Source organism: Dicentrarchus labrax, unplaced genomic scaffold (assembly GCF_905237075.1).
Source record: "Dicentrarchus labrax unplaced genomic scaffold, dlabrax2021, whole genome shotgun sequence".
In the NCBI taxonomy this organism is placed as follows: Eukaryota; Metazoa; Chordata; class Actinopteri; family Moronidae; genus Dicentrarchus; species Dicentrarchus labrax.
This window is the reverse complement of record NW_026136721.1, coordinates 8,402,734-8,423,719: the sequence shown is the minus strand read 5'-3', so window position 1 is coordinate 8,423,719 and position 20,986 is coordinate 8,402,734. Positions and strand designations below refer to the sequence as shown.

At 40.9% G+C, this 20,986-nt stretch overlaps 1 protein-coding gene across 6 annotated transcripts in view; it reads right to left on the bottom strand.

Annotated features, from left to right (window-relative positions):
- LOC127355318 (VPS10 domain-containing receptor SorCS1) overlaps positions 1-20,986 on the bottom strand; it is a 163,172-nt gene that overhangs the window by 3,272 nt on the left and 138,914 nt on the right. For 2 of the 6 annotated variants that reach the window (XM_051386084.1, XM_051386081.1), the window contains exons 17-26: positions 18,660-18,773; positions 16,152-16,323; positions 14,436-14,622; positions 13,642-13,775; positions 11,338-11,464; positions 8,969-9,081; positions 6,603-6,737; positions 2,691-2,790; positions 2,125-2,230; positions 1,357-1,514 (exon numbers count right to left, since the gene is read on the bottom strand). In XM_051386084.1, the coding sequence (XP_051242044.1) occupies positions 1,357-1,514; positions 2,125-2,230; positions 2,691-2,790; positions 6,603-6,737; positions 8,969-9,081; positions 11,338-11,464; positions 13,642-13,775; positions 14,436-14,622; positions 16,152-16,323; positions 18,660-18,773 (1,346 nt within the window). Of the gene's footprint in view, positions 1-1,192; positions 1,241-1,356; positions 1,515-2,124; positions 2,231-2,400; positions 2,492-2,690; positions 2,791-6,602; positions 6,738-8,968; positions 9,082-11,337; positions 11,465-13,641; positions 13,776-14,435; positions 14,623-16,151; positions 16,324-18,659; positions 18,774-20,986 lie in introns of those variants that run through there. The other 4 variants (XR_007881734.1, XM_051386082.1, XM_051386080.1 and 1 more) reach the window with 4 other exon arrangements.

Genomic DNA, 20,986 nt, shown 5'->3' with positions numbered 1-20,986 from the left:
TGTTAATCACTGAAATTTCACATTCAAAGAGCCACTGAAATCTAGCAGAAATTCTTTACCCCTGAATTATGTTAGGCCATCACAGTTAAATATATCAGAATATACAGATGGGTGACAAATTACAGGAAAAACCCAAAGAAATGAGTGGAGAAAATGCAGATGCCTCCACATTGGGCATTACTAAATAATTTGATTTATATGAAAATGATAGGAATCCTATGATATGGCCTTCACAGCACATTATCTCAACCCGGCTGATCTTGTTCCACATACATGAATAATCTATAACAAGGAGCACTGAAGCTGTTGTAGACATAGACATACAACACACAGACGCCACATGGGCCCATTGCTGGGATACGTCAACGTTGCCGCCATATTGGACTGGGCAAGACTGGCCTGTAAACAAATAAAAGTAAACGTATTGTTTCATGTAAAAAAAGTTCAAATAGATGAGTAATTAACTATTTAAGTATTATTTGGTGAGGTTTAAGGTCATACCTTGTCCTGTCTATCTAGCTAGTGCTAATCAGTGATACCTTGTCCTGTCGAGCTAGTTAGCCCTAGCACAGTAGTATCCAAACTATCATTAGCCACAGTCACTGCAGCCAAAGCGCTGAGAAACCGAAGGAGAGCGCAGTAACTTGCACTGCAGTTTGTCTCGGTTTTTGGTTGAGTTTTGTAGTTACTGCATATTTAAACACAGTTTTTTCTCTAACATAGAGCAAGCCTGAACTGAAGTTGTCACAAAATAAAGCAGACATTTAAAAGTTCATTTTCACTCACAACTCAATTTTGACCAAATTCATAGTTATGGTTTGCCTTTGTAGGGAAGCATAGCCTATTAACTGTTGGGATTCTAGGTAACTTGGGACAAAAAAACAATTACACTCTGTGTTTATCATAAACTCAATAAAAATCAGTTGAGAAATGTGAACATTGTAGTGCTTTTTATCCAGAAAAATTTCAACTCCCTCGTTTACATGCATTTGTTTCCAATATGGCGGCGACATTGACAATCCGATGGCCAATGTGGGGTCTGTGTATATATGTCCATGGGTCTAGAGGCTTATGATGGTGGATTCTTTTCTCATTTTTCACCCATCTGCCTTCTCAGGTGATTAAAGGACAGTATTGAGGAGAACAACGTGTTATTGTACTACTGACAAGCAGCTGTACTTCTTTATCATACTCATGTTTGCTTAGCTCTCCTTCCCCACTCGACCAGATCATTTCACTTCTGAGAAACACACGACAAAAAGCACAGGATGAGTCTCATGAAACGACACACAATGGTATAAAAGAATGGAGCAATGGAGAAAAACAATCAATAAATAAGTCGAGCTGGATATTCACCGATGGGCCGTGAGTTGAACTCTGTGTCCAGAATCTCCAAAGAATGCACCATGTCCCGCTGTGAGCTGGGCGTGGCCTCTGTTGGATTAGCTGGACTCATCATTTCTTGTTCTTTTTCGTTCTGCATCTGCGCATAGACGTTGAGGCCTGGGATCTTCCTTGAGGAAAGATTTACAGTGAGGCAAAGGGATAAAGACGACAGCCTAACTAAAACAAAGAAAGCAAGGACAGCCTGGGGAACGGGAGCGGACTGCATGCAGTTCTGCTCAACTTCTTTGTAACTTCTGATGACATGATAAAGCACATTTGCATGTAATTCGGTGTTTACACAAATACTAAAAGCGATACGATCTGTGAATCTGAAGTTTTGCCTCTGCTTGTCTGTAAATCTTCATGACCCTTCGTGCCCTTTTCCTTTGGAACTGCACCTTGCCGAGGAGACATAATTTAACATTTCAGAAAGGTCAACTGCCTACATTCAAAGGGCTTAATATTGATAGCGGCTGACGGCTGACTGACATTTCTTTTTGCAAAGAATGACCTGACAAAAGAATTTCCACGGGATCCCCCCAGATGTGTGAGGGGAGAAGCTCCGCCGAGGAGCGTTGGGTACGCTGGCGAAGGCATTTGACAGGCAGCTATCAACCTTCCCTGTAGCCTCGCAGGCAGCTTTTGTTTACTGAGCTGTCAGGACTCAATGGCACCTCTCCCTATCATGTACAGTGTGACGGCTGTATAGACATGACATTTTCACATTGAGCACTTTACCTCTTGAATTTGTAGATGACAAATACAGCTAAACCCACAACCACTACTGATAGCAGCATTAGCATGGCAGAGCCACTGTGGTTCTCGCTGGTGTCCACTAGGGGCGCTGCAGAGACAGGGAGACAGGAATAGCCACAGAGTTTAAGCAGATGACAACTGACGCAAGCTGTATTTCCACCCAGTTGAATCATGCAATGAGCACTCAAAAGGATAATTGAGACCTATGTGAATCATAGATGAGTCATTTTAATGTACAGTAGTATGGACTTCTCTTACTCTAAGCCCCTTTAGGACAGTAGCAGCATCCCCAATAGGAAGAGGCACACATACTTGTAACGATGCTCACTCTCTGAATGTCTCTGTGTAGCTACATGGTGGGAGCCAATCAGACACAGGTTTGGGGTTATTAGTTGACGGGGTGGCAAAAATAATAAAAATATACCTGACTGCCCAACTGTATCTAGGTCTGATAGTCTACATGCTTTATGTTCTGTCCCACTTACTACAGAAGTACAAAGGCCCTCCTGGGCAGCTCTAAACATACACAAGCAGCTGTGGTTGTTTACCTGCTGATAGGTGTGCCGCGTACACGGTGACTTGGACCCCCGGCCGCAACGTGAACTGGACAAGGTTTTGGTTTAAGGCACTGAGCAAAACCTCAGAAAGCTGTCGGGACACAGAGGGAGACATGATTTGAATAATTATTTTGTAAATGTAACTATATCTTGGCAGGGAAAGGTCACTGCCAAGATCATCAAAGTCCCATCCATCTCAGCTTTTCACACGTCATTTATTAGCTCTGTTCTGACATTTCCCAGCAAATTTGTTTGTTGTCCTGATCAATCTTTGTACGGATTCATCCAATTTTTCTAATGTCAGACTGAAAAATAATTGAGTCCAAATATCATTAGCCCTTGACAACAATTCCAAAGGTGTTCTGCTCTAAATGTCTGCCAAGTTAGTTTGTGAGTGATTGCCAAGGATGGACAAAAGAACATCATGAAAAAAATGTTATTTTAAGGCATTAAACAGGAATATTAAAGGTCCAGTGTGTAACATACATGGGACTCTATTGGCAGACACGGAATATAATATTCATGGTATGTTTTCGTTGGTGTATAATCACCTGAAAATAAGAATCTTTGTTCTCTGTTTTTGTTACCTTAGAATGAGACGTTTTTATTTACATTCAGAGTGAGTCCTCTTCTACGAAGGCCGCTATGTTGAACCGCTATGTTTCTACAGTAGTAAAGTCCATTCTGACTTTCAAGTTTTGTGCAAATTGTGTGGTGCCATAGTTTCTCCTTCACGCTTGGCGGAAGCGAGCAGTTCGAGTTAGTTGCAATCTGCAATCTCGCCACAAGATGCCACTAAATTCTACGCACAGGCCCTTTAAGGGGGTAACGATTCCAAAAAGGTTGGAACCAATGAGATACACAACTGAGATTGGGGGCAGCAGAACAGGCTGAAAACACAACACTGACATCATTTTCATTGTATACAGTTTATGTGACGAACAGCTGCCTATTAAAACATTCAGAACACATAGAGCGACATGAGCATTTGCACTGGCAGCCTGCCGGACCCCGACACCAGCCGGCTGGGACCTTTCTTCTTCCATTTCATAATAACAACTATTTACAAGACATTAAAAAAAAAAACATTGTTATTTTTGACTGAAAGGGGGCGACTAAATGTGATTTCAGTTGGACTTAATATAGGCGGCTCTAGAGGGATGGAATGCCTGGCCACCACATCTGCCACCCCAGTAAAAATAACAAAACAGAAATTAATTCAGGGAACTTCACCACTCTGTCTCCCTTCCCACACATTCACAAACTCGGAGTCATCTTCGACAGCAACCTCTCCTTTGAACACCATGTCAACCAAATCACCAGAACTGCTTTCTTCCACCTGAAAACATTGCATGCCTCCGCCCCTCTCCTCTTCTGCTGCTGAGACCCTCATCCATGCTTTCATCACATCCAGAATTGACTATTGCAACAGCATCTTATATGATACATCTTCCAAAGTACTAATAAACTTCAGTACATTCAGAACTCTGCTGCTCGCCTGCTCACCCATACTCGCTCCTGTGACCACATCACCCCTGTCCTACAGAACCTCCACTGGCTCCCTGTCCAACAACGGATCCAATTTAAAGTCCTTCTTTTAATAGTTCATTCTTGTTGAGTGTTGTAGATATAGCTATAATTTTTTGTGTGTTGTTTTTATTACCTTTTTTTTCCCTTTTTATAACTCATGTGAAGTGTCTGAGTTTCTTGAAAAGTTCTCCATAAATTAAATGTGTTATTATTATTATTATTATTATTATTATTATAATAACAACTGTTTATGGCCATATTTTAGACTTAGACTGAAGTTCAATGATAAAAAAAAGATTTGGAAATGTTTTCCTAATGTGCCACAATAATGTAATGTTTTTTGAGTTAATATATTTTATGTAATCGTTTGTGATTAAATCAGCATATATTTCGTCTACCCATTAAAATATCCATGCCACCCTATTGAAAATTTGAAAGGACCAGTGTGTAATATTTAGTGGCATAGATTACAGTCCCTTCATTGCGCCCTGCTGTTCCAAGCCTATAGGAGAAACTACGGTGGCCGCACAACTTGCATAAGGCCCTATAGAGCCAGTGTTTACTATAGAAACATGGTGGTTCAATATGGCAGATGTAGAACAGGACCCACTCCCTCTGTAGATAAACATGGCTCATTCTAAGCTAACGAAAACACAACAGTTCTTATTTTCAGGTGATTATACACTAATGAAAACATACGTTACGTTAAACGTTACCCACAGGTCCTTTAAAGAAGAAAGAAAGTGCAGCTTTAACTTAAAAAACATCCCAAAAATCATAACATGACTGCCTGAGACAGACAAAATGAAATGACAAAGAGGTAAAATGGTTGCATATACAGCAGACCCAAATCAACACTGACTGAAGGACAGTACAAGGATATAACAGCATAAAAAAGACCATAGACTCAAACTGACATCACTGTGATGCATCTTTAACCACTGAACATTATTCGTAAGCGCCTGTGACCCAAAGAAACCTCACTGTCTCCACAAACAGCACCATCTGAGCTTCCCTGTTTATGTAAGAGTCTTTGTCTGTGGGACCTTTCCTCCGTGATGCATAATGCATAGGATGCAGCCTCACTTGATCTCTGCTTTCCAAACTGGCAAGTAACCTTCTGCACTGAGAACATCTAACTTTGATATAGATCAGGCAGATCTCCCTGACCCGAAGGTAAACTATAGAAAGCTGGAGTCCAATCTCATTCGCTCTCAATCCATTTCCCCACATAGATCCTTTCATTCACGCAATTATAAATCTCTATCCCCAGGCTCTAATCCAACTGAAATGTGCCTCTTTTTAAGCGATATTCCAATACCATGAAACAGTTTTTCTCTATTCAATCTGGACTCATGGAACAAGCTGCATATGGAGCCGCATAGAGAAGACACAAAGCTAAACAAAATCCTCAATTTTCTCTGTGCAGATTCCATTTTTTCCTCCACAGAGGCTTCATTTATCTTATCTGCCTCGTTTGCCAAATTAATTGTGATATGAGTAATTTCTGTAGCGCTTCATCCTCCCCTTTTTATTTCTTAGTGGTTTAAATTTAGACTATGCTGTGACTAATTTCTTTTTCCCACTGTATACCAGGGTCAGTAAATCTATTATACATTCTAATAAGCAGAGCACGCTCTACACTTTTAGGATGCCAACCTTGAATGAAGATTTATTGTGGGCTTGCAGGCGAGAGGATCTTTCCAGGCGATCAAGGTGTGAGCGGAGAGGGAAGAGGAAAGTCAAATTGATTTCCTTCCCAGTTTCCCTCTCCCCACAGATGCCCGTGGAATTCTTCCCACGGATCCGCCATTATCAGTCATTATCTATTACGTGAGGCTCGGAGCTAATTCGGTCCATCTTGATTTAGTGAACTGATCAACCATGACAATTTCTTTGTCTGGCTTTTTAGGCTACTTCGAGACGCCCTCACCCTCACCCTCCCCCTCCCACCTCAACACCCCACAGGATGTGACTTGAGGGAGTTTAAAAGTCATTCCCCCTGATAACTTGTTAATACTTGTCAGGCTTATTGATGAGTCTATTGCAGAGATTCCTCAGGCGGGTTCTAGAATTAGACGCATGGAAAAGACCTGGACATGCTTCAGTGGATCAATACTGACATCTGCTGGAGGAAGGAGGAACTTGAAAGTTTGTAGGGATTTTATCTTTTCAGGGAGCAATTAACCGGACAAGCTACTGCTGGAAAAGAGGATCAGACATGACTCACGAAACTGAAAACGGAAACTTTCAAACTTGTGCATGGCATTCCGTTAGAATTAGAATGAGGATAACAAGTTGGAATACATCCACCTACACAAATACTGTCTGGGGCTGAAAAAGGGGTGCAGTAACAGCAGACAGTTGTCTCACCTGATCTAAATGAGCAGAGTTCTTCTCCGGTTTCCCTTCAGTTAACTGTTTGTCAGGGAGAAGGAAAAACTCTGCTGCTGTGGGTAAACCTGGGAGGACGGTGACCAGGAGCTGGTCCTCTCTCACGCCTGTGGCCTGAAGGGAACAAGAGGGAAAGGAGTAAAAATGTTTTTAAAAAAGGTCATGTGTTTAGGTGAAGGTGTCCCCTGGATATGGATGAAGTAACTGTAAAGTAGGCAGCCATTGAATGATTGCTTAGACTGCTTTTATGTTCTAATTCTTTGATCAGATAGTTCCTTATTTAAAGAAACAGTCTGCTTGGAACCAAAATGTGTGTCTCATAAGTTTTTTCTGCCCAAAAAGTATAAAGTCATCTACTCCTTCTACCTCATTAAAAAACCCTGAATGTCTGAATATACAAATGTTGTTCATTTCTAAAGTTTTCCTGCTGGACACAAGATGTCTCCTCCTTCACTGTAAAGTCCATTCTCAGTGGATGTGCACTGGTGGATCACACTGTACAAGTTGCATACTGGACCAGGGTCAGGGTTAGGCTTTAGGGTTTAGGGTTACTTCCAAACTATTTGTGCTGACACACGCCCCTGAAAATCAGATGTTCAGTGAGCACAGAGAAACTTTCCACTTTCAACACATGATTGCAAGAAGGTTTACTGTGTGACTACTCTAGATTAGACTAACCGTTGACGCACTCTATGTAGATGAAAAAAGGGTGTTTGTAGAAAAACGTGGACGGAGCCTCCGCGGCACAGACCGAGGGAACTGTGAGCTCAGCCCTAATCAAAAGTCAAAGTCATTGTATTAAATGACCAATTTTGACCGTATTATTTCTTGTTGTAAAGTCGAACAGATCAATCAAATGTAGGGCTGTACCTCTCACGTTTTGCTCCTGATACCCATCTGAGTGCTTGTCCCCTAGTTTTATCTTTTTTTAATTTCAGTCTGATTTATATATTTCTTAACTGTCCACCAACCAAAATCCAGATGAGAGACGCTCTGTGTTGATCAAAATGTATTCTTGTACGAGTCGCCCTTAATTAAACTCAAAGCTGTTTCGCCTCTCTGGCATCATGCAGGCTGCCCTATTTTACTGGGGCAGGTTGTTGAGGCCGTGTGCAGCCTGAAAGGAAGACTGCAGGCTCTACTCAGGGCTTAACAAGGTATAAGGTTTTTCTAAAAAGATGCTAGAACTGATTATCAATCAGAGATAACGCAGTGAGTGACGGGGGTTTTCGTAGCAGACTGAAATATTTATTCATCCTGTGAGAACCCTATGAAGGAAATTAAGAATGATTATAGGGCATTAGTGCATTATGAATGCAGCAATTTACTTCTGTGTACTGTTCTGCTATTACATAGCATTTGTAATTGTAATTTGTAGCTTGCTAAATAATAGATTGATATAATGTATGTTAATGTAGGCAATAGCATTTATTATGTCATAATCCAACCTTAAATTTAAAACATACCCAGCTCATACACTTTATTAGGAGCATCATGTAGCTGAATTTTGATGTATATATGTTGTTGTTCCAACATGTTGTCTGCTCGGAAGGTATACAACAAATAGCAAGCATGTAATTTACTGAATCTTTCCACTGATTCCGGCGAGAGACTCTGTTCTTCTCCCAGCGCTTGCATGGATTTGCTGTAGTGAATCTTGTGAATGTGAATGTTTTAAGCTATCATGTCACATTTTCATCTGAAAGTTGTTGTTTTTTCAGCGTTCTGCCTTCCAGGCTGAGGTTGTCATGAAAAACTGATGTCAGTAAGAAATAACAAAACAGACATTTTCACTGAAGACTGAAGACCCGGGTGTATTTTTGGCATCAATTTTGATTTTGCAGGATCAAAAAGTGTGAAAATATGACGCAAGGTGCAGATTGCTTCTTCCTAGGAATCACGAAAGTATTGACGTTCCGAAAATGTTGAAAACACAGAAAATTAATGAGGCGAAATCTGTACCTGACATGCCATGCATGAATCATGTTTTACACTTGACAGGTCGCCAAGCACTCCACTCCCAGCGTCCCTTCGGGTCAGTGCAGAACACAACACACATTGGGTACATACTGATATTGACTGTTCTGCACGTTTCATCCACAACCTCGTTACTGTATGGCCCTGAACCTGCAGTGTGTGGTGCAATCAGCATGCTCTTGAACTGTATTTTTACCCCTCTCTTCCCTCTCGCCTTGTCATTTATCATCATAAAAGTCCGATTCATGTCTCAAAGCCTCGGGGAGGTCACGCTTGCGCTTATAGACCATCAGAGGTCCAGTTGAGCGCTGACAGTATTTACCAGAGTAGATTGACGGTTTCTATGAAAAGACCCGAGAGAGCCTCACCTGGATCAGAGAGTTCTTGATGACTCGGCTCACATCCAGCCTCCATTCTGCAACATCAGGGTTGTGGTCGTCCAGGTTTGATGAAAAGGCGAGCAGATGAGATCGGAAATATTCTGCAGGGAGGATAGTAAATACATGTGAGATGCTTTTACTTCCATTAAATGCAGAGTCCTTTACATTCAGCCCGTGTACTAGTCTAACACCTTCTTTAGACGATAATTCCAGTTTATTTCAACCTGTGTTCATAGTTCATCAGTTCAAATCTCACCTAAGTAATGGCAGTGAACTGGTAATACAGCAACATTGATACAAGCCAAAGTTACAATAAACACAGGAGGTCAGACCATCAGACAGGTTGTGAACAAGCCAGCAGTTCATCCAAATGATGTAAACCCCTTTATCTAAGGCAAAACCAAAAGTGAGCTCACCTAAAATTTCGGAAAACATAAGTCACTAATTACCTAAAGACCATTCAACTAACCCTGAAAGCAGCTGGTCTCACAGGATCACAAAATCACATCTTACCAGGCTTTAATGTGGTTCCGACCAACCAGCGTCTTCATTGAAAGTAGAGCAAAGAACGCCACTGAAGGCTTTTCTTCATAGAAAAAATATTTTCGCTCTTCTCGCGACTGACTTTGGTAAAGGTTTGTTATATATTTTGTTGATCTGACTGGTTGTGATAGACAGTAATAGGCAGATGGTTCATCCAATCAGTTTTTTTACGAGTTGGTCCACATTTCGTACAAGGATGCACACGCTTGATACACGCCACCAGATTCACGCTATTCTGCTAGCTTACAGTTGGTGGTGATAACACACAAATAAGGTAGCAATGGACCAAAAAAAGGCAAGGAGGAGGAAGACTGTAAGCTAGCAAATATGGATGTAAACAACACAGGATTTAAAATATTAAAAAAATCTGCTTTACAAATGTTTAATGAGGTGCATTTGTTAGGCCACAACAATATACAGTATGTGCACCTTTAAAACCGACTTATTCATATTCTAATACAGAGTACTAATCCAGTACTTGGTATATATTATGTACCAGGACTGTTCTGGCACAAATAACTACGTAGGTGACCCACCATGACTGAATGAATGCTATCACTGAGTGACAGTTTTATAATAACATTGATAAAGAAATTGCATTTGATATGTATCAGTCACAATTGTTTGTGGTTAATAAAAATCAGTATTGGCGCACTACTCAGTGCAAATGTAAATAACATTAATAAAAAACTAAACAAAGGCAAGGATAAACAGGTGGTTATTGAGCTGCTTTGTAAAGATGTCTGCAGGTTCCACAGATCCTAAGCCTGAAAAAGTTTAGGAGCAACTTTTTCTTTATCCTCCACATTTTCAATGAATATGTATATGTAGCAGTGTTTAACTTGGTAAAAATATTTTGGTGTATATGTCAAATAAATCAAATCAAACTGTTTTAAAATTGCAGTCTCAGCTTTAATGCTGGGGCTAGGAACAACCAAGAAATCCTGATCAGAGGACCTTAGAGACCTGCTAGTGACCTAGTGCTGCAGTGGCTCTCTAATGTAGGCAGGTGCTTCACCGTGAAGAGATCTACAAGTGTTGTGTCTAGAATTCAGTAGGTCAATGTTGCATACATTTGGTTAACCTGGTGGTTGGTTCAAACCCTGTCTGATCATCTGGCTGCCTCTTTTGTCATCATGTTCCCAGATCTTAACAATTAAAGGACCAGTGTGTAGGATTTAGTGGCATCTAGCGGTGACATTGAAGATTGCAATCAACTGAATACCACTCGCATTCTCAGCGTGTAGGAGAAACTACGGTGGCCGCTAAACTCGCAAAAACGCAAAAGGCTTTATTTAGAGCTGCCGTTTGTATTGTCTGTTGTGTGCCACTGTAGAAACTCAGTACAAGAGGACCCGCTCCCTCTGTAGATAAAAATAGCTCATTCTAAAGAAACAAAAACACAAAGATTCCTATATTCAGTATATTGCACAGTAATGAAAACATACCTCTGTATATTATATTCCATTTCTGACAATAGAGCCTCCTAAATGTTACACACTGGACCTTTTACTTTTTAGGTACCGCTTCCTAAATCACCCAGTCAAATTGTTTAAGTTATAATTACAGTAATACATTCATTTATGGTAAATCATTTATTCACTAATGCTAAATACATTATAAAGACAGTTTTATCATAAAAAACAACCTTTTCTGAAAGCTGACCACTTGTGAAGCACATTATTATTATTAGCTAGAAAGATGATAGATAAAGTTGTAATAATATTGGTCTGTATGTTATTAGGAAATTAGGACGATAGTTGATGTGTTTGTAGAGCTACAGAGTCCCAGTGGCGATGGAGTTACAGACTCACCATGGACAGCAATGTTTTTTCTGTCCTGCAGAATAGTATTCCCTGCAGACACCTGCACGGTGACTGTACTGATGCCTTCCCGGGGGAACGTGCATGCCACACTTCCCTCCAGGGTGATTACTGGCTGCTGGGGGACAGAGAGAGAGAGAGAGAGAGAGAGAGAGAGAGAGAGAGAGAGAGAGAGAGAGAGAGAGAGAGAGAGAGAGAGAGAGAGAGAGAGAAGGTAGGGCAGATGGAGATGGAGAGAAAGTCAGAGACCGGGGGTTCCAAAAGAGAGACCCTTATCAACGGCTGGTCTCACACTGCTGTTATTTACACTACAGAGGTGTCAGCCTGCTGGCACGCTCTCACACACACACACGCTCTCACACACACACACACACACTCTCTCTCTCTCTCTCACACACACACACACACACACACACACGAACAAGCATAGACTGAGAGCTGCAACAGTCTGTGCTGTGCTGCATACAGTGTCAGGGGGCCCGCAGAGAGTTCCCTGTGTGACACCAGCAGCCTCTTCCTGTCATTACTCACGTCTCTATTTGTTCTTCAAATAGCTATAAGATGCTAATGCTGCCGTGGTTTATTACCAACTGACATAACTGTCTGTCCTTGTGGAAGGCCCCTGTTGGTGCTGAACAAACACATTTACACTACTATAATTATGAAGACAGATACATACAGGCTTCCAGCGTACAGTGCATCTGTTGGTCCAGAGAGATGGAGATGGTTTTTTTAGTGTCTCAAAATCATGTTAGAGTCTTCTAGCTATAAAAAATATCTCACTAAGATTCAACTAGCAGGTAAGGCTTTATTACTTCATCATTGTGGGGGGGTTGGCTTGTTTGCAGACACCACGAGTTGGATGAGAAGGTGGATATGAATTCAGTCAGGGACATTCAAGAAAAATGATGATGAGTTCTCAAAGAATCAGAGCAGAAACAATGATGGGAAAGCAAACTTGAGTTCCTGGTCAGTTCTGAGATCAGTCAGAGGCTATAAGCTGACACACAAAGGCACCTTCCACCTACGCTGTTCGGTGCGTAATGAAAATTTGCTTCCCTTTCTGTCCGATAAAACCATAATAAGTAGTCTAACTTGATACTTCTGCTGTTGGGTAATTATTGACCCTTCCTAAGTCCCTAGTTGTTTTTACCTTTAAACCATCTTTTTCAATTTGGTTGTCTTTTCTACACGAGCCTAGAACATAGCATATTATTTTTCCAGGATGGCAAAGTCATGACACGCCCAACTCCGCCTCTGACTGGCTTACCCTGAAAGTCCTATCCAGCCCTAACCAGTCTCCTTCCTCATGCCTAAACCCAACCAACAAAACTAATGAAGGCAACATGTACTAGCCAATCAGAGCCAGAGTTGGGCGTTTCATGACTTCACCATCCTGAAAAATAAAATTGCTGTTTTTTTTGTTTTTTAAAATGTATTTCTGGGGTGTTTTTGCATTGTTTGGATAGGACAACTGAAGAATAACAGGAAGGGGGAGAGAGAGAGATTGACACACAGCAAAGGGCCCAGGTTGGAATCAAACTCGTGGCCACTGCAGCAAGAACCCAGCCCAGGCACATGGGTTGCCCAAGAAAGGGACAAGTTGACCGAGGTGCGCCCCTTTTTGGACTTAGGCACAGCCAATTAGTAATGTAATAATTTTTTCAATGAGTGATATGACTGATTACATTTTCCAAATAACCCAGCACTCATTTGGAGTACCTGCAACAGTATTTCTAGAAAGACACTAGTTTGTTTTGTTTTGTTTACTTTGACTTCTTTATTAAAATACAACTTTTCAGTGCTCTGGTGAGCACAAAAGAAATTCTGCTCACCTTCACTTTATTGGGGTGGCAAAAGATCAAAGTCAGAGAACTCAAAATCTGTGCGCTTAAAACTAAAACAAAAACTATCTGCATGGCTAGATCCCACTAGGGCTTAGTCGAAAATGTGTCTTTTCTCACCCTTCAGCTGTGTGGGATTGATCGGCTCTTCCTGGCAGTTTCAGACCTCAATTGGAGGAGTTTAGAGTAAAAATAAATGATGGATACACTTCACTGACTATCAGTAATTAAGCTGCTTTGTGTCTCTCATACCTCAGCGTGCTCTGCAATTTTTATCGAAGCTGATTTACAAGGACACAATTTTTGCAACCTTGACGCAAGAAAAGCTTAACAAAGTAATGATTCTCACATTTAGGAGCAAGAGAATAAGCAACCTACTTTATTGCAAACGGCCAAAGGCGTAACAAAAGTAGAGGCTCAGAGAGAAGAGAGGAAAAGTCTTGCACGGTACCTCTGTGTTATTTCCGATCCACCAGATGTAGGTGACCGTTCCCACTTGGCTGGGCCACAGAACAGCAGTCAGGTTCACTTCCTTATTCCTCACCGCCACAAAGGGAGCTGAGAGATGGATATACTCCAGCTGACCTACTCAAGCACACATATACATCACAGAGTGAACTCGATGCACTGTACCGCAATGTGAGGAAAAGAGGAAAAAACAAAAACTTTATTGTTTCAAATGAAAAAAAAAATAATAATAATGAGGTGGAGACTGGGTTTATAGGTGGATGGGGGGGGGTGAGTTTGTTCAGAATTCTCTCCTGCGCTGGGACCGTTGGATGCCATCTGTGTGTTATTTCTCATCCGTGGCACTCCTGAGCCTGCGGTGGCTCTATTTGTTGGGCTGGCACATAGGATTGACAGATTGGTGGGGGCGACGGCGCTCCCTGATCAATAAGTCAGCTCCGTTACATCTGTCACCCCCTGAATACACCAGGGGTGGTCAGCCCTGTCACATATGAGGCTGCAGTGGCTTCCGTGGACTGAGCGTCTGTGAAGCATAAGCTGACTTGAGTGGAAGTGTAGTGGGATTTGTTCTATCTCACTTGTTTGTTTGGTTATGGGAGGGGGAGCATGTTCTGTGAAGAGATAAAGCAGAGGACGTGCTATGCTGCGTACAAGCTGACAGCCGCAATTCCAGTGAACGTGATAAAAAGTGGAAAGAGTGAGCACAAACATAAGAGGGACTTCTAACTAAAAAAACACACATGCAGGTTTGTGTACACAAACTCCTCAGTAGCTCACATGTTACATGCAGGTAGAGCATGACAGTCTCTGAACCGAGGCTGTTCTCCCCGGTGGCGGTCACCCGGTAGATCCCCACAGCTTTGTAGACGTGTTTGATCCCGTCCTCAATGGAGCTCACATTGGAGTAGGTCAGAGCGTGGCCGTCTCCGAAGTCCAGTGTAATGCTTGTCCTCGCCCCGTCACCCTGCGAGGCAAACACTTTCAGGGAATTTGCAAGTCCCTTTATCACCCGCAGATTCACTCAAGTAACTTGTTATATTGCACTTCCCTTCACAAGCACAGATCACTTGGCTCTCCCTGGAAAAAACGTGAAATGATGTCCTAGAGCTTAACACTTCACTGCAAGGGTCAGAGCTTTGGTTCTCACTGTGCTCATTCATGTTAGAAAAGGGTATGGTACTTTAGATAGATAAGTTCACAAAGTGGTGTACATATTCAAAAAGCTTAAAGGTCCAGTGTGTAACATTCAGGAGGATCTATTGTCATAAATGGAATATAATATTCATAGGTATGTTTTAATTAGTGTATAATCACCTGAATATAGGAACCGTGTTTTTTTTTACCTTAGAATGAGCCGTTTATATCTACAGAAACCGCAGGTTACCTTCCATGGAGTCCGCCATGTTTCTTACAGTAGCCCAGAAGGGACAAACCAAACACTGGCGTTGGCATTTCGCAATCTGCAACTACGCCACTAGATGCCACAAGATCCTACACACTGGACCTTTAATGAATGCTGAATTACTGGTCCACTATGAGCCAGAGTGCGTCCTCAGGATTGGGTTGCACCAGCTACTTGTAAAGTCCTTTGTGAATAGTCTTTCTGCGTGAATTCATTCCTGAGTTCTTAGTAATACTAGCTAGTTTCAAACATTGCTGCCACTACATACATGCACATCATATATGTATAGGGTACGAAGTGTCAGAGGGGGCACCAGAACACCCTAATGATCATCAATCATAATCATTATATAATACTGTTGGGGTTCGTCTTCTCGTAAGAGAGTAGCAATGATCATGAACAGAAAAAAGTGAAGAATGTTCATTCCAGTCCAAAGCCCAAAATATTCAGTTTAATAGAATATAAAACAGAGAGAAACAGGACATATCCATATGACTGAAAACAGCATTGTCTGCCATTTAAAAAAAAAAAAAATAATTAGTTGGAGATTATTTTTTTGATGACCAATCAATTACTGATTCATAACTAATCACTGTCAAAGTCCTGCTGGTTGGGAAGAGGTGGCAGTTATTGATGCAGTAGTAAATATTTTACTCCCTTAAACTGTGTCCTAAATCGTGGTACTGGATACTAACATGAAACATTTTGTTCCGTTAGTATACAAGTACAGTGAATAAATGGTATCACTATGGATATAACGTGGTCAGAGCTGAACATAATTTTTTGTCTCCATAGAAACAATCCAATCAGGGGACATTTTTTCTAAAGTGTGATGAAGCAGGAGACACAGCTGCCAACATGAGCCAACTGCAATTACACACTTCATGTTTAACCTGTTTTTTACTTAGCAGGAGAGCAGAATGTGTCACTTCTGCCTCCATGTTCCATGTGTCATTAAAGGGAATATTGTACTAAAGTATAAACTTACACTTTAATGCTGAGTTATGTAGAAAAGACATGTTTACATTCTGAATATGATGACATGTACTAGTTCAGGAGGCTTTTCGAGAAGTGACAGAAAACAGCTTTACCTCCTCCAGAAAGACCAGGAAGGTGACATTGGTGCCCAGTGTGGCTGTCAGCGTGCCCTCGCTGGTGACCAGGTGAAGACCTTTGGGTGCTTGGATAGGACACTGCTGCCTCCTGGCTGTGTACTCCACGCTGACTCCAGCTGTACAGTTATTAGACACCACTTTTCTGTAGCTGGGGTAGAAAAACAAAGAAAGCTTATGACTGATTGTACATGCAGGAGAACACTACCTCTGACACCCTGATATGGATAAACACAGTAGTTGTTAAAGGGCCAATACATAAAAAAACCCTCTAACAGTGTGTTCTGTGGATTAGCCAGAGTAGCAGAGTTTTTTGCGTTTTGGAGAGAGATATTGCTGATTACATTTTTTAGTTTAATTTGTCAAAGCTGTGTACATCATTTCCATTGTACTGGGACAAATCAAACTAAAACAATCTGCATGGCAAGAAATTAGGGGGTGAACCATTCTGTGCTGTTTCAAATAGAAAATGTGTGCCGTCACAAAAGTTACGGTTGAGTTATGTAGACTACATGTTTGTGTTTTCTGCCATGACAGCCTGCATAGACTGGACACATGAAAACATCTGCCTTTCTCTTTGTCGTGAGTGAGCATAGAAAGGAATATAAATAGACTGCAGTTTGACAGGGAATCTAAAATATGGAAAGAACAGCTGTAAATTCAATTCAATTTTATTTGTGTAGCGCCAATTCATAACAGAAGTTATCTCAGGACACTTTTCAAATAGAGCAGGTCTAGACCGAACTCTTTAAAACATTATTTACAGAGACCCAACAGTACCACAAATCACTCCCTATTTACTAAATTTACATTTTATTTGGCTGGCTGAATTCTGAGCGTGTAAATTTATGCACCAAATTGCCCTCAAAAATTCCGCAACTGAAAGAAAAAAGCAGTGTCCATTGTTGGCTTGAACCAGTGTTCAGTCATATGACATTGTTTTCATTATTAGTAGACAGAGTCTGTACAGTGGTGTGGGAAATGTATACGCTCAAATTTCCTTTTTTCTCAGAGCACTTTAAGGACCTCTTGCCCATGTTGACGGACCCCCACAGTTCTGTCAAATTAACTCAAGTTCAAACTAAAATCAACACCACCAGTTATGTTACAAATGTGTTCATTTCAATTGATTTTAAAGTGGATGTTATGTAACTCTTATTTTTCATGCAGATGAACTGTAAGGTTTGTTTGAAGGTCCAGTGTGTAACATTCAGGATGATCTATTGTCAGTTGAATAGAATATTCATAGGTATGTTTTCAGTAGTGTATACTCACTTAAATAAAGAGAATCATTGTGTTTTTGGTACCTAAGAAATAACCGTTTTTCATCTATAGACCCCGCAAGTCCACCACGCTGAACCTACATGTTTCTACAGTAGCCCAGAATGGACAAACCAAACATGGGCTTTAGATAGGGCCTTTCCTGTTTCCACTTCAAAGCCCAGGTCTCATTCCTAGGTCACTGCGAGAGGGTTTCAGTTAGTTGCAATCTACAATTTCTCCACTAAATGCCACTAAATTCTACACACTGGTCCTTTAACTTTGTACTACTTGTCCACTAGCTGGATGTTTCAACTATTTATCAATTTTTAGCAAACCTTTTCAATCATTTATCTGGTACTTTTTGCTAATTCAATCATTTATAATTTTTTTAAGATAATTTCCTCAACAATTTATCTGTTACTTTCTGCTATTTATTTACTTTATTCATTTATAACTTTTAGCTATTTTGAACATTTATCAATTTTTAGATAATTTTTTCAGTGATTTATATAGTTTTGGCTAACTTCTTTTGACAATTTGTCTGTTACTTTTACCATTTATCTACAGTATTATTTACTATATTTTAACCATTTATCCATTTTTCAACAATTTACTAGTTACTTTCTGCTATTTCAAAAATGTAACCGTCACTTTTAGGTATTTCGACCATTTATCCGTTACTTTAGCTGGTAGTCAGGCGTTACAGCTGATTCAAAGAGTTGACATAGCTATATTATTTACTTGAGTCACTCCACAATATTTTCACATACCCCCTGGCAACTGCAGACGTACCCCTGGTTTGGAATCAGTGGCTTACAGGTTGATAAATGATGTAAACGCTCCAGAACATATGGACCTTGACATGATGTTGTTTAGTCAGTGAGTGCATTCTGAAAAAGCCATTGTGCTTTACACACTCTTTCACTGAAGAGGATGTTCAGTCTTTCCTTTATACTTTTTTCAAATACTTGACATGACTTGCAATCACTATTTTCCCTACAGAAGATAACATCAGTACCAGTACTCGCAGGTTCATGATTGTTTTCAAAAGTGAATGTTTGATCATTCAACCCACATTTTCCTCAGCTCGTCCTTGTTGTCCCCGAGAAACTAATTAGTGTAGCCTGAGCTATTCAACTCAAATGCACTGTTCACCTTTACCCAATGCCCGCAAGTGACTATTGAGAATGTGTCCATTCTAGTCTGCTCTCGTCACGTGCTTACCCAGTGCTGTTAAGGAAAGTCATCCCCGTAGTGCAGCTCCTGGACATGGATGACGGATGGAACCAGAAGGCGGGGGCGCACTTGCCGTTGGTCCGTCTCTCATAGCCATAATCACTGCAATGATGTGAGAAAACAGAAGCAGTTATCCAATCAGGAACCACAGAGGAGGCGCTGACAGAACAAGGCGGATGCAAATATTCCCGAGGCTGTTCAGTAAATCCAATTCTAAAATGAGACTATTTAAAGTGTGAGACATACATATAAAATGACTGATATGACTCACAGAGGAATCAATCAAAAAATAATAAAATATTCCAAGCTGAAAATAGATCACCTGCTCTATATCTTTTGAGACATATTGGATATTGAAATTCTGATACATTGTTTTTTTTGGAGACAGCATACAAACTTAATGTCATTTTATTATTGACTTCACAGTATTTACAGGAACTCTTCCAGTGCCTCTTTGGTTGCTTTTTAAACACAGCCCACGAGTTGTTTGTCCTACAAATTAAAAGGCAGAGCAGCGCCGTGTCCCCAAAATGATAGGGACAAATTGCCCCAATTAGTGCGACATGCACACAGATGCAAAAGTGTTGTGATTGTTAATGAAAGCTATTAGGCTTGGTGATTTATGGTTTTGATGGTGCTCATTCCAAGAGCTGCCTCACTCAAGAGACCTGCAGATCTGGGACCAAAGCGAGAGAGAGAGAGAGAGAGAGAGAGAGAGAGAGAGAGAGAGAGAGAGAGAGAGAGAGAGAGAGAGAGAGAGAGAGAGAGAAAGCAATATTAATACTGCTGATAACTCAAAGAGAGCCGAGGTTGTGGTAAAACATTCAGTGTAACTGCAGTCGTACTATAAAGAGTCACTAGCAGCAGATACAAAGAGGCTGTGAACTATCATGTTTTCTCTGAATGCTTTGTCCTTCTAGCAGTGAACGGTGGCACATTGAATATCTGGTAATGAATACACACACACACACACACACACACACACACACACACACACAGGTAAGTTTAAGCAGCAGCCTGCATGAGAATCCGCCAGAGCTGCTCTACAATTATAATCTGGAAGTCATCCACGATGGTGATGTCTTATCTTTTAATCCCTCACTTAAACCCAGTTTCCTTCAACCCTGGCAGATATGGCATGTGTATTTCTACTATTTATAAGGCTGAGGCTCCGGGCCAAATGCATGAGAGCTACCTTGGCTAACACTTAACTTCTGTTGTTTGCTGTTCTCACTTTTGTTATCTGTCAGGCCAAATGACAGCTTATTGTGTGTGATCCAAGAAGTCTGCAGTGTGCAAATACAAAGATTAAAGATCCCCTCCAGACATGTATTAAGTATACTATGAAAATCAGTACATAGTTCGTACTCTGTGTTATTAGGATGCAATAATTGGGACAGTGTCAGGAAGTTAAATGACAATTGCACATTGAAGAATATATGCATTTACTCCCTTGCTGAATACAAAACAAACAATTTAAATACAATTTACACTCTTATTCAAACCAGACCTGGTTGTTACGCATAGAGGGAGACAAACTGACTTAATCTTGACACATAATGTAAAATTAATCACTGATTTAGGCTGCAGTTGGACATTTAGGAACTTGCTCAAATTCACGTCAACCGTACCGTAAAGACAGGCTTGTGCAGGTAGATCGTTTAAAGGGGGACTCTAGCAATTTAATACTGCACTCTAAAGTGAAAGCTGGGGGTGCTCACAAGAGACACATTTGAAAAAGAGCAGTCAAAATAAAGCAACTGAGGCTGTGATATCCTGATTTCTAGTGCCTTGTCAACACCCACATACTGTATTTAAAGCTCCATGCCCCAGTTTGTAACCCAGGCTTTGCTTTCTAAGTTTGTAGTCTCCAAACCCAAGCTAAGATGAGACCATGACGACATTAGGTTTATTTTCTCTGATTTTAAGAAGCATCTCCCACTGCCACAGAATACATTATGTTCACACTGAGCAGTACCCAGACAAAAAAAAAGTATAATTTCCACATTAAAATCCACAATCTGTGAATATGCATGAATGAATGTTGTTCATTTCTAAAGTTTTCCTGCTGGACACAAGCTGTCTCCTCCTTCACTGTAAAGTCCATTCTCAGTGGATGTGCACTGGTGGATCACACTGTACAAGTTGCATACTGGACCAGGACTGACTTCCAAACTATTTGAAATCCTGCTGGTAGGACCCGCACCTTAAAATCTGATGTTCAATGAGCACAGAGAAAGTTTCCACTTTCAGCAGATGAATGTGAAAACCTCCTTCTAGTGTCAAACTCTGCAGACAGCATTCAAACAGCACAC